The sequence below is a fragment of the Choloepus didactylus genome, chromosome 3 (genome assembly GCF_015220235.1).
Source record: "Choloepus didactylus isolate mChoDid1 chromosome 3, mChoDid1.pri, whole genome shotgun sequence".
NCBI lineage: Eukaryota > Metazoa > Chordata > Mammalia > Pilosa > Megalonychidae > Choloepus > Choloepus didactylus.
The window spans coordinates 162,496,226-162,508,714 of NC_051309.1; the positions used below are offsets into that span (position 1 = coordinate 162,496,226).

General features: G+C 35.5%; 1 protein-coding gene across 1 annotated transcript in view; it reads right to left on the reverse strand.

Annotated features, from left to right (window-relative positions):
• Positions 1-12,489, reverse strand: part of IQCM (IQ motif containing M) — a 434,488-nt gene that overhangs the window by 253,083 nt on the left and 168,916 nt on the right. The window contains exon 10 of the mRNA XM_037831487.1: positions 5,673-5,871. Coding sequence (XP_037687415.1) covers positions 5,673-5,871 — 199 coding nt within the window. The remainder of the gene's footprint in view (positions 1-5,672; positions 5,872-12,489) is intronic.

Below are 12,489 nucleotides of genomic sequence, written 5' to 3' on the forward strand. Positions count from 1 at the left end.
GTTGAGTGCCTACCATGTGCTATTCTATATATCTGAAGAAAATAGAAAACAAGACAGACAGTTTCTTGTCCTCATACAGTTTTTAGCTGAAGTAAACAAGTGCAAACAAGAACAAACAAATAAACAAGAAAAATACAATAAGTGCATAGAGTTAAAATGGGGTAATGTGATAGAAACTTTCTATTATGTGTCACAATGGTATGTGGTACTATGGATACAAAAATAAAGAGGATTTCCTCCCAAATAGGTCACATAAACTACAGTGACCAATGACATACATGTAAACAGAAGATCACAAAATAAAGAACTGGACGAGAGAGTGACCAAGAGAATGGAGAGTTTAGCTCTGCTTGGTCGACCAGGGAAGGTGTCCAAGGGCATATATTTAAGGATGAGTTGGAATTTATCAGACGATACAGGAGGAAGGGTATTCCAGGCTGAGGGAACAGCATGAAAAAAGATGAGGTTTAAGAGAACTCCAGGTTTATGGCTTGGACAGTGGGTGATAAAGCAGTTCATCAGCACAGGTCGTACAGGAGAGGAACAGCTTTATGGAGTAATAAAATGAGTTCATTATACGCCATAAGGAGAGTGATTTAACTATAGAACTTTAAAGTGGGCAATTTAATGTCTACGTCTGGAGCCAGACAGACAGGTATGAGCATGGCTTTAGATTAGGGAGACATTAGCTCCCTTTCTGACATGTAGAATGTAAGATATGTAGAGTAGGCATGGTCTTGGGAGCTAGACAGACCTGGGTTTGAATTCTAACAGAGTCAGAGCAGCTATGCAACTTTGAACAAATGACTTAATTTTTCTGAACATCAGTTTCTTCATCTGTAACATGGGTATAGCATCAACCTAACAGAACTATTGTAGGATTAAGTGAAATAGTAATGGAGTGTTTATTTTTTGCCAGGGTATTATACGCATTATCATGTTTAAGAATCAGAACTATTTATGTGTATTAAATGTACACATTGATATATGTATAGGAACACATACAGAGAAAGAGAGAGTACTTGGATATTTTACATGTTATATATGTTACAATAATTTTATCTTCTATTTTAAAAAATCTTTTATTGACTTCAAAGTTCATGTTCTTCTGTTAAACCATATTGCCTCAATAACTTTATAACTAACAAACAAAGTGGAACTTTCTACTTGAAACTTATTTTTTCTCTGATGGTTTGGGTTACCTTGGGAATGAAAGAAAACATCTTGATTATTTCAACCAGAAAGGAGGTTGAGGCTAGGAGGGGCCATAATGGGTATGGATGAAAATCTAAGGAGAGAAACAGGGATCGGGAAATTAAGGAGTAGCAAGGCACTCAGGGGCAAGCTCCTGGGGTGTAATAGCCTGGCCATCAGAGTGCTGATGGTAATTTCAAAATTCACCATTCTGATATAACATGAGTGGTGAGATGAGGGGACTGCTACTGTTAGAAAAAACAAAAGATCTAGTCTTTCTCTGTTTTGTTTTTTTTAACCTTGATTAATTAATTCAGGCTGAACTGACTTTTACGTAGCCTAGCCCTACAGAAAGATAGCAACCTCATACCCAGGTAACCAAACAACACTGCTTTCTAGAACTGAAGTCCTTTTAAAGATGAATTTACCAGAGTTAATCAGAAATTTTAAGAGACATTATTATAAACCACAAGGTTTCATATGAAGCACTTTGTTCATTTTTTTCCTAAAATTACCCACAATTTTTTTGAAGTATTCACAATTTGCATCAAAAATTATCTGAAATTCAGACCCTAGACAATAATGTTCACTACCCTATAGGCTCATATTTGTTAATATGTAATATAAAAGGAATCTGCAAGATACATTCTTAGAGTCAAATTCAGAGTTTGTTTTCTATGTCCATCGAACAAGTCAGCAGAAAACTTTTCACATGACACTGTGTTAGCCATTACTCTGATGGAAATGACATGGCATATGATATACCTATGCAGCCATGTAATGAATATTACTGAACACATGTGCCCGTATCCAAACAAAAGCAAACATCCCAGATAAGCTCCATTTTGCCTGATGACTCACTTCCCCCCAAGTTCATAAGCCTGTGTCATTATCAGCCTGGAGGATGTCCATAGAGAAATGTCACACTAAAGCATTGGGTGTGCTTCATTATCATCTGATTTGATGGAAGGCTACTCTGGATCTTCTGAGAAACCTTAAATACCCAGACTAGTTTGGGAATCTGTTGAATTTCCTAGGAGGCCTTGAGGACCAGCTATCAGAATGATCCACAGCCACACTGGCCTTAGCTACTCCACACCAAATGCTTAACTCTCTTCAGAACTTGACCAATAGAGGAAATAAAGAATGAAATGTGCTTCTACCATGGCAAGTTGAAAACTAATTCTCTAAAGCATCTAAAATTTATTTCAAATTTTCAAAATGTTACCTTTTTGAGAGTCTATTGCAAGACAACATAAAACCTCTCACTAAAAAACAAACAAAAAACACTTCAAACACATAAAAGTTTGAATACAATGCCAAGGGATTTACGAGAACTGCTGAACCCCTAGAACCCAGGTTAAGACTCACTAGCTCCAAAGAATATTTTAAAATTTTAGAATGTGATGTGGCGAGAGAACTGAGTAATCTTAGCTTAACACACACCAAGTGAGAAACTGAGACCTAGGTTGAACCTCTGTCTTCTCAAAATAATTTCAGAACATTATCTCATTTTAAGCTATGAAGAGTCCTATGAAATAGACCTGATAAAATTATCCCTGAAGGAGGACAATGAAACTAGGGCACTTAACAGAGGTTATAATAATTGGCAAAACCACACATGCTAAGGGCAGACTTGGATTTAAATCCCAGGCCTCCTCCTGTAAGCCCCTGCTCATTCTACTGAACCAAAGATTTCCAACCTGATGCCTCTGGATCCCTAGAAATATTTTAGCCTCTGACTTCATTATTTAAACAGGGGAAATAAATGTTTAATAAAAGCAATGCTTAATAGACAAAAGCTAACAAAATATAACATCTATTGTAGGTGAAAAAAGGAATAAAAACTGTCCTCAGGAGTGAAAAGATTGGGTGCAAATTGCCTTAACAATGCCTCCATTTTGGTGAACTATTCAGTCATTTAAAATACAGTCTATCACGGATGTTAAAAGCAGGTCCCTGAGCTGGACTGTGAAGATTCAAATACCAGGCCTGCCTCTTACTGTGTGACCTGGTGAAAACAACTCATTTTCTGTGCCTCAATTTCTTCAGCTATAAAATGAAGATTATCAATAATAGTCTATCTCATAGGGTTGTAGTGAAGAGCCAATGAGTTAATAGATGCAAATTCTTAGAACTGCACTTGGCATATACTTCTATAAGTGTTAGCTATTTTTATCATGTTCTCATTTCATAGTTTTAAATATAGCACTCCATGGTTGTCACTACTAACTTTCTATGGTGATGATAAGATCATTTTTACTTTCATCCTCAGGTAGGTATCTAGATAAACACACATGTACGTGCTCAGAATTCCTTATCTAACTACAGATGTTGTGAATAGGGGGATGTAAACCTGCTCCAAGCTTGTCTTCTCTCTGCGGTTTGTTCCTCAGCAATGTCATCCACCCTGTCCAATCTTGTCTTTTTCTCTAATATTTCATGGCTATTGCGGTAACCTTGTTCCATTAAAAAATTGCTCTAACAGTCTCTATCCCAACTGCTATAATCATATTGGGAAATGACTCATTAAGAAAAGATACCCTTAATTGTCAAGCAAAATTTAAAAAACTAAAAAGGGCTCAAATCATCAAATCATTTGTCTCTCGTACTTTTTTCAGTGTTTCCGGATAGCCTATGCCAGGCCTCCCAAACCTTTACTACTCTTTTCCTGTGGGAAAATTAATCTATTTCCCTTATTATTAAAAAGTGACACATGATGAGTTTATTGGTAGAATTTCACATGTACGTAATTCCCCCAAACAGTAAAAAACCATCCTTGTAAATAACAAGAAAGAAACTACTTAAATACCCAACAAATGCCTATAACCAACTGTAGAGTTAAGGACCAAGCTTAACTAAATTTAATCCATATATACCTCAGGCACTAGAAATGTTTTAAGCAAATGAAGTGCAGGGTTTGTGGGCAAAAGGAGACACAAGCATTAGAAGAGAAAATGTAGAGGGGATCCTCCATCTTATTAATGGCTTTGGATTAACTTGAGTGCTTTTCAGAAGTCCTTCATCAAGGAATTCTTTAAACACAGGCATTGGTGTTTTCACCTTTCTATCCTCTTGTTTCACAAGGAGGGTGGGATAAGTGGGTTAAAGTTAACTACATCACTGACTATCTGTGGTCCTTATACTATGCCCTCAATAAGAAATAATAATATCCCATAGGTCACTGGGCACACTAGCTCTGGATTTCAAACTTAATTTTCAGATGCAAAACTCTTGTAAGAAATAAAGTAAGCACTGCACACATACAGGGACATCTATTTGGAAGTCAGAGGCAGAGAGGAATCATGATTTGCTAAGATTTTTAACTATTGTGTATTCGTGGATGTGCAGTGATGATGATGGTGATGATATTGATGGCAATGATTATGAAGATAAATCTACAAATCAGATATGCAGAAATCTACAAATCAGATATGGTTGGTTTTTGTAAATATGCCAGATATATATAGAAGAGGTACTCTGCAAAGAGAATAAAGCTTCCTACTTCACTCCTATACCAGAAAATCAAGCTGCACCAACAGATTTTCTGACATGGCTCACTCTCTTGAAATAATCTTAAGTTTTCCTCGGGGAAATGGAAAACTAATAGCTTTTCTTAACAGTTAGATAGTATATTTTAATTCTGGATGACTTAAAAAGTCATTCACACAATATTTCCTTAAATAGGGCCTAGGTTATAAAGGCATCTTTTGCTCCATTTCCTCTCTCTTTGCCTTTATAGAGGCCCTTATCCTCAGAGACAGGCAGTCAGATTGCCTTGTGTTGGCATCACTGTGCTATTGGAGATGCATTTGGGGTGCCTGCTTGCAAGGCCATTCCAGAGGACTCATTCCTGAAGAGCCAGGAGTGGACACTCCTGCTCTATTCCATCTGTGGTTGGTTTCCAAAATCGCTGATTAGACTTTAAGCCTCAAGGTGAAGACTTTTGGATTCTCTCAAATATATGACAATATCTATCCTTTTAAGTTCTTCCGCATTTACTTAGCCAAAATGGGTCCTTTTGATTTATTTCAAAAGTCAGGATTACTGTTTATAAAGGTTCCCAAGGTAGATGTATTTGTGTGTGTGATTTGTATATAGTTTTATTTAAGTTGACTATGTATGCTCTGCAAGAGCACCAAGGAGTATGGAAGGAAAGGCAAGTTGCTCTAAACATAGAATAAACAGTAAGGGAGAAAAAAACTCTAGGGCAAATATAGCTGATCCTGGTTTACAAGTGAGTGACCCCAGACTGTTGGGTTAAGGATAAGACAGGTCTTTTTTTTCAGAGTAGTGGGTATGACATAGTCTGAACATGTCAGCAAAGCAGATAATTCATAACATTTTCTTAATCAAAGAATGTAGACAGTGTTTTATACAGAAAAATCATAGACATATTAACTAGGTAACCATTCAATTATACTTAATTGAATTTAGATAAAAATTGTTAAATACATATTATCTAACACATCCCTTACCTTGGTCCTTATTCGTTGGTACCTTTTGCGCTCCAGCCACCCCCTGACACGGGCCTGCATGATGGTGATCATTCTAACTACTTTTTTGGTGATCACAAATTTGTTCCTTTCTTGGAACACTTGGAAGATTTCTATGTGTGGTCCAATTCTTCTAACTTTATTGTAACTTTTCTCACTTTTATTGAAAACAGATTTTATCCTAAAAATAAAATAATATAGCTTTTTTATTAAAGATAAGAAAAATACTTTGCAAACAGTCTTAAATTCATTTCAATGATTAATATATTGAAGTGGGAAATATATTGTAACGTGTACATAAAATTTATATATGGTATCAATTGAACATGCCAATAAGGCGCCGCAAAGACGGTGAATATACCAAAATCAATTTAACATGTACGAAATTAACCACCTGTAGAAAGGAAATCCAAAAGAAAAAGAATTTGCCAAAGTTTATCCACAACTAGTTAAAGAAGAGGTACTGTATCTGAGGAACAAGACATTTTCATATGAGAGGCAGGGTAGAATTAGTCAAAATAATTTTTCTATTCCAGATGCTATTTTAAATTCAAGACTACTTCTAAACTATTTGGCACTGATATTCTGCTTACCAAGCATCATCCAAAAAGTAATTCTCATTTCTAAATACTCTCAATTGAGAGGCACTGTGGTGTAGTGGTAGGTTCATGGACACCAAGATCAACAGAAGCTGATTTATTTATCTTACTGGAAACTACAAAATGCCCTGCAGTACTGAGATGGATGACCCTGGCAGCGACGATAAACCTATGAGAAAACTGCTGATTTTCTACCATGAAAAGACTATCTGTAACCTTGGTAACCTTGTATGTGCTTTTCCCTTTATACACCTTTTGTATTTATTATATAGTGGTCGTTTTTCCAAAGTCTAAAATCCAGGCCCCTTGTCATTCTGAGCACATAAAAATCCTCTTTTTTTTTTTTTAATTTTTAATGCTTACATTTCTGAATATCCCCTTCACAGCTAGAGTTTCCACTGAGATGTCTGGGTCAATTCAGCCACCAGAACTGAGTCTTTCCCAAGAGGTACAAACTACATGGATCTCTAGACCTTGATTCCAAGAATGAGTTTTACTGACTCTGTTTTTGAATATTTTTTCTTAGTCTGTTTCAGTTTCTATATTAAGCTGGTTCTTGAGTAAGTCTAATTCTGTTTTGTACACAGCCATCCTTTTTATCTGCGCTGTGACTACGTCAGGAGTTTAGCTTTGATTATTTGACCCAGCCATCTAAGTCTCTGTTGGTCTGTAGATGATACAGAGTCCAGCTCTCTTTTTGGCATTTGTCTTTCTTGTCATTCTTGAAGTTTTTGGTGTCTTCTGATTTCCCCTGTGTTGCAAGTTGTTTGCATGCCACTAGCTAAAATCAATCAAGAAACAATTTTGTGTCCACTAGAATGTGTATCAGCTCTAATCAAGAAACTTTCCTAACAAGTTTCCCTTGGAGATCGTATTTGACTCTCTGACCTTCCTACTTCCAAGATGCCACAACTGACCGCTGAGATTTGCTGAGTCACAGCAAATTGTCCTCTGTATTTACTTTTGACCTATTGCTAAGGATTAAAAACTGAGGTTGATAGTTCCCTCTGTACCTGTGTTTATACTTTTCCCTCCTTGCAAAAGAAAGGAAGTTAGCTTTTTACAATGTTCTTATAACTGTGGCTCTTTTTTGTATCTGTGGCTAGTTCTTTCTCCCATTCTTTCTCTCAAGAAAACTTCTACAGATAATGAGTCATAAAAATATATCCTTTTTTTTTTTTTTTTTTTGCTAAAGGGATATTTTATTTAAAGAGACAAACCTGCCAGCAAAGAAGAAAAAAATGAAGCAAAGTTTTTGTTTGTATGTTTGGATTTTTGTTTAAATGAAGACTGATTTTGAATGGCTTAGAAAATACGGAGCTTTGCTTTCTAAGAGGATATTTGCTTGATTTATATAACAATTTTTAGGAATGGGCCTTGATACATGAGATAAAATGGGAATGCAGATGGAATGGAAATGATTGCTTCTGGCTGGACCAGAGCTTCAAGGTCTATTGTGAAATCTGAAGGATTCTGAGTTTATGACTTTTTCTCTTTTCTCTCGGAAGATATAAATGCAGTATAATTGAAATGCCCAAATGATCCAAACCAAGAAGTGAGGAAAAGCTCCAAGTTCTAACAACAAGGTGTAAGTAATCTTAAAGGGAACTGTGTGATTGTAGGGTGACCTGTGATGTGTACTGCTGAGGTATCAGCAGCTGTCACTGGAGCTCTGCTGATCCCCTGACTCACCTTGAATGGCACACATTTCTCACTTCCCTACTTTACAGTGTGTGTGTGTGTGTGTGTGTGTGTGTGTGTGTGTGCATGTGTCTGTGAAGGATTAGTTCTTTTGGTTAAAATCTGTAGCTAAAATGAATGATTGACACTATATTAAATAAAGAATTGTAAAGAAATGCAAATATGTTTACAAAATTATGAATGTGTTTTGTCTGTGTTTTTTTAACCAATGGAAAAATAAAAGACTCTTATTTTAGACTATAGACATATGGACTTTGGTAAATAGTTCATCTCTGGATTATTAGAATGCTAAGAAAATACACGAAATAAAATTGAGGTTGTCAAATAATTCCTAGAATGCTTGAGGGAAAGTGAATTGTTATTTGCAAAGAATGGGTTTGAAAGGTAGCTCTGAAATATACCAAATTTTGACAGGTCAGTTTTGATGAGCTTGATCATAAAATAAAGACATTCTTGTGAATCTTTGACAATAAAATGTTGCATGGTTGTAGTACAAAAAGAGTAAACTTAGAATTTGATTTGTAGTCTATTACACTGACAAACTGATTTTTGAGTACACAGCCTGCTCTTAATTTTATAGAGGAAATGTCTTTCTGTGCCTTTGATATATTTTACCTAGATAATAAAAGTACCTTATATCACAAAAATATTCTTTATTAATACTTGTGAATCTTAGTTTTTTTATCTATGATCCCCTTCTTGAAAAAACCTGGTGTTCCTAATATTTAATGTTATTTGAGTCTTTGTTTCTTTTTACTCTGAAGGCACCTATGACTGTTGCTTCCTCTGACAATTCTTTCTACTATTGTTTTTCCCAAATTCAAGCCCCAATTTTAAAAATTAAAACTGGCATGATACCTTTTTTAACCTAACTATCTTTTGGGTATCCCAGTTGGCTGTAGGACCATAGCAAAGATTTTCTTCTTCACTATATAAAATGAGGGATGCTAGAAATGACCAGGTATACTTGGCATGTTACACTTTTATCTACCTCAACACTACAGTGAGAGCTATCCTATTTATCAAAGTCCCAAATATGAAAAGAGGTGACTAATCAAAGAAAAGCTCTGCCTCCTTAAGTTAGATATATAACAACTAAAACATTAATATAAATTTATTAGAAGAACACTGTGTTTAAAAGACTACATTATTGGCCTAATTAACATCTTCCAATACCCATATCTTTGCAATGTGACTTTGTAGTTCCACCCATCAAGAAGTGGTCTATTTACCCACACTGTGACTCTGGTCTGGACTTGTGAATTGCTTTGATCAATAGAATCTATGGAAATGATGATGTGCCTGTTTTAGGCTTGTCCCCAAGAGGCCTTACACAGTTCCATTCTCTCAGAATCCTGCATCTACATGGGAACATGTAGGAGCCTCCAAAGGATGAGAAACCACATGGAGAAAAGACAAGTTGTCTTTGCTTGAGTAAGCCCACATGATATCAGCTGAACCTGACCCAGATTATCAGAATAGCCTCTTGAGAAATAATCAATAGGTGTTGTTTTAAGCCACTAGGTTTTGTGATCTATTGTGGCCATAAATAACTGATATATACTTATGTTCATCCACAAAGCCAATGCAATAACTGTCAAACTGATTTTTTAAAAGATTTTATTTCAGATGTAAATTATCCCTTTCTAGTAATGACACTCATTACAAAAATTTTATAGGATTAATTTCTTAAAACTTTGAGGTTTATCAATATCCTCACTGTCAATAATATGTTCTTATTTCAAGGTGATCAATGACTAATGGAATGATTTCCTCAACAGAAAACTCCATTTCCCTCCACTGTGATAGTGTTGGTTATTATACCAAATATATACTAAATACTTAATGGCATTCAATCTTCTCATCAACAGATAAGTTCTGCTTTTCCCTCACACTTTCTTAAAGCCCCTGCTATGAGTTAGAGGTCATAAACTGAGTCTTCTGAAAGAAACATCAAAGGAATGATAGGGTTGTGAAGAATCCGTTTTCTTAGCAATTTATGCTAGAAGAAAAAGGTTTATGGATACTGTTTTCTGAGCTTAAACAGATATCATGACCATGTACCTACTGGCCTAGATCTGATTCAAGATTTCTGAAACTTGGCTCATCCAGAAACAGACAACTTCATGTTGGTAGTGTGCTTAATCCAAGATCAGCAGAAAAAAATAAATTACCTAGTGTTGAATAAACTGATTAAATTGTGATTAATATTTATTTTCTAATAAAAATATGAGAAAACTCCTTTTCCTGCTTTGGATCTATTTATAAATTTCAGTTTATTTGGCTTTATGCATACAAATTACAATAAAACATCCTTTTAATGGTATATAATGGATTACAACTAATCCTCAGAACTCAGGGAAAAAACCCTAATGAAAATTTTAATATACATTATAAGTTAATAAATCATCAGGAATAATGATTCTATAGAAAGTAGTAACACATATTAATCTATTTTGCCTACAAAACAACTTAGAACAATAGTTAAATATACATAAAATGCCTTATGGAGTTCATTATATTTTATAAATATGTAGTTAAGTACAAGCTTTAATAAAAATGCTCTTTTCTAACATGATGTAATTAAAAACTTGCTTTTATCAGTTTCCATGCCAAAAAGGCCACATTTAAAGACAGGTCATATAACTAGGGGTTACAGCCCCTATTAAGGAACATGGACTCACTTTATTTGTAAAAATGATTCTCCAGATCCTCCCTGAAAACTGGCTTGGTATCTCCTCTATTGCTTAAAAAATTTCCCCCAATAGAATGTCACTACATCAATGAATATTAGAAAAATTGAGGATATTAGAAAAAGAAGGGAGGTGCTTTTACCACTACATATAATGTAGGTAAAATCAGATGATCTCTATTCCTGACTTAAGAAAAAGAACTGATAAGAACAATAAAAATATCTCTGACATTTGAAAGGAATTAAGGATTTTATAAATCTTCAAGACTGAAGTTAATGGGGCGTTCATATCATATGATTCTAGTTTTGTTAACCATCCAAAAATGGAGATCTTTATGTTTTAATCAACACTTCTTATTCCACCCATGAAAATGAAACTGCCCCAGTAAAATACCAAATTAATAATATTGAATCAGAAGTTGCAGAACAAACTTATGTGGTCAAAACAGAGCATTATGATGAGGTAAGGACAAGAAAACAAAATGACACCTTGTCTTCCTTCTATCTTGTAGATGTGTGTCCAGAGTATCTCACAGTCAGGGGGTAAAGGCACCTTTTACCTGGTGATAACCCGAAACAGGTAATTCCATCCAGCACTGATCTCCAAAATAGTGGAAGCCTGAAGCCCTTTGCTGTAAGTCACTATTTAGCCCTAACAAAACTACTTTAACTCTTGCAATACTGGTATATGATGGATCTTAAAGATACAAGAGTCACGAGAGAAAGTTGTTCTTCCTATACCATGACTAGATTAGCTGTAACATTAGAAATTTGGGGGTTTTTACATATCTCTTCTATTTTTCATTCAGTGATCCAGTTATTCTAAAGTATTAATTCCCTTGTAAATGTTTGCAAGTAAAAATTGTTTTCTCTTCTTAATTTTGTCTCCAAGTCTTCTTTTAGCCCTGCCCTTCTACCTGCATGAGGCCCATTCTGTGGAAAACCAATGAACCCCCTGATATATTATGATATTCATATCTTGACTCTTTTTATATATAGTTCACAATTAAAAATATCACTCCAAAACACAGGGAATATGGGTTTTTACTCATCATTATATCCCCAGCATTCAGCATAATGCCTGGCACATGATAGGTGTTCTGGTTTGGATCTGTTATGTCCCCCAGAAAAATCATGTTCTTTAATGCAATCTTTTTGGGGCTGACTCATTAGTCTTTTGATTAGGGTGTATCCTGTTGATTAGATTATTTCCATGGAGGTGTGACCCCACCCATTCAGAGTAGGTCTTAATTAGATCACTGGAGTACTTTAAGAAGCTCAAGAAGAAAGACAGGAGCCATAGTGGACAGTGATGCTTAGAGATGCTTGGAGATATGAACAAAAGGATGTTTGGAGATGCTAAGCCAAGAGATGAAGCCCCGAGTTTGTACCAGAGAAGTTAACAGAGGACCATCAGATGCTTAGAGAGAAAGGCCCTGGGAGAAAGAAGCAAGGATGCACAGGCGCCGAGAGATAGCAGCTAAGACAGATGCCCAGAGACATTTTGGAGAAAGCCATTTTGAAACAGAACTGAGAGCAAAGGACCAGCAGACACCAGCCATGTGCCTTCCCAGCTGATAGCAGTGTTCCAGATGCCATTGGCCATTCTTCGGAGAAGGTATCCTCTTATCCTCTTGTTGATGCCTTAGTATGGACACATTTATGGCTTTAGAACTGTAAATTTGTAACCTAATATATCCCCTTTATAAAAGTCATCTATTTCTGGTATTTTACATAACTGCAGCTCTAGCAAACTGGAACAATAGGTAATCAGGAAATTTGTATTGGATAAAGTAATGGATAATTA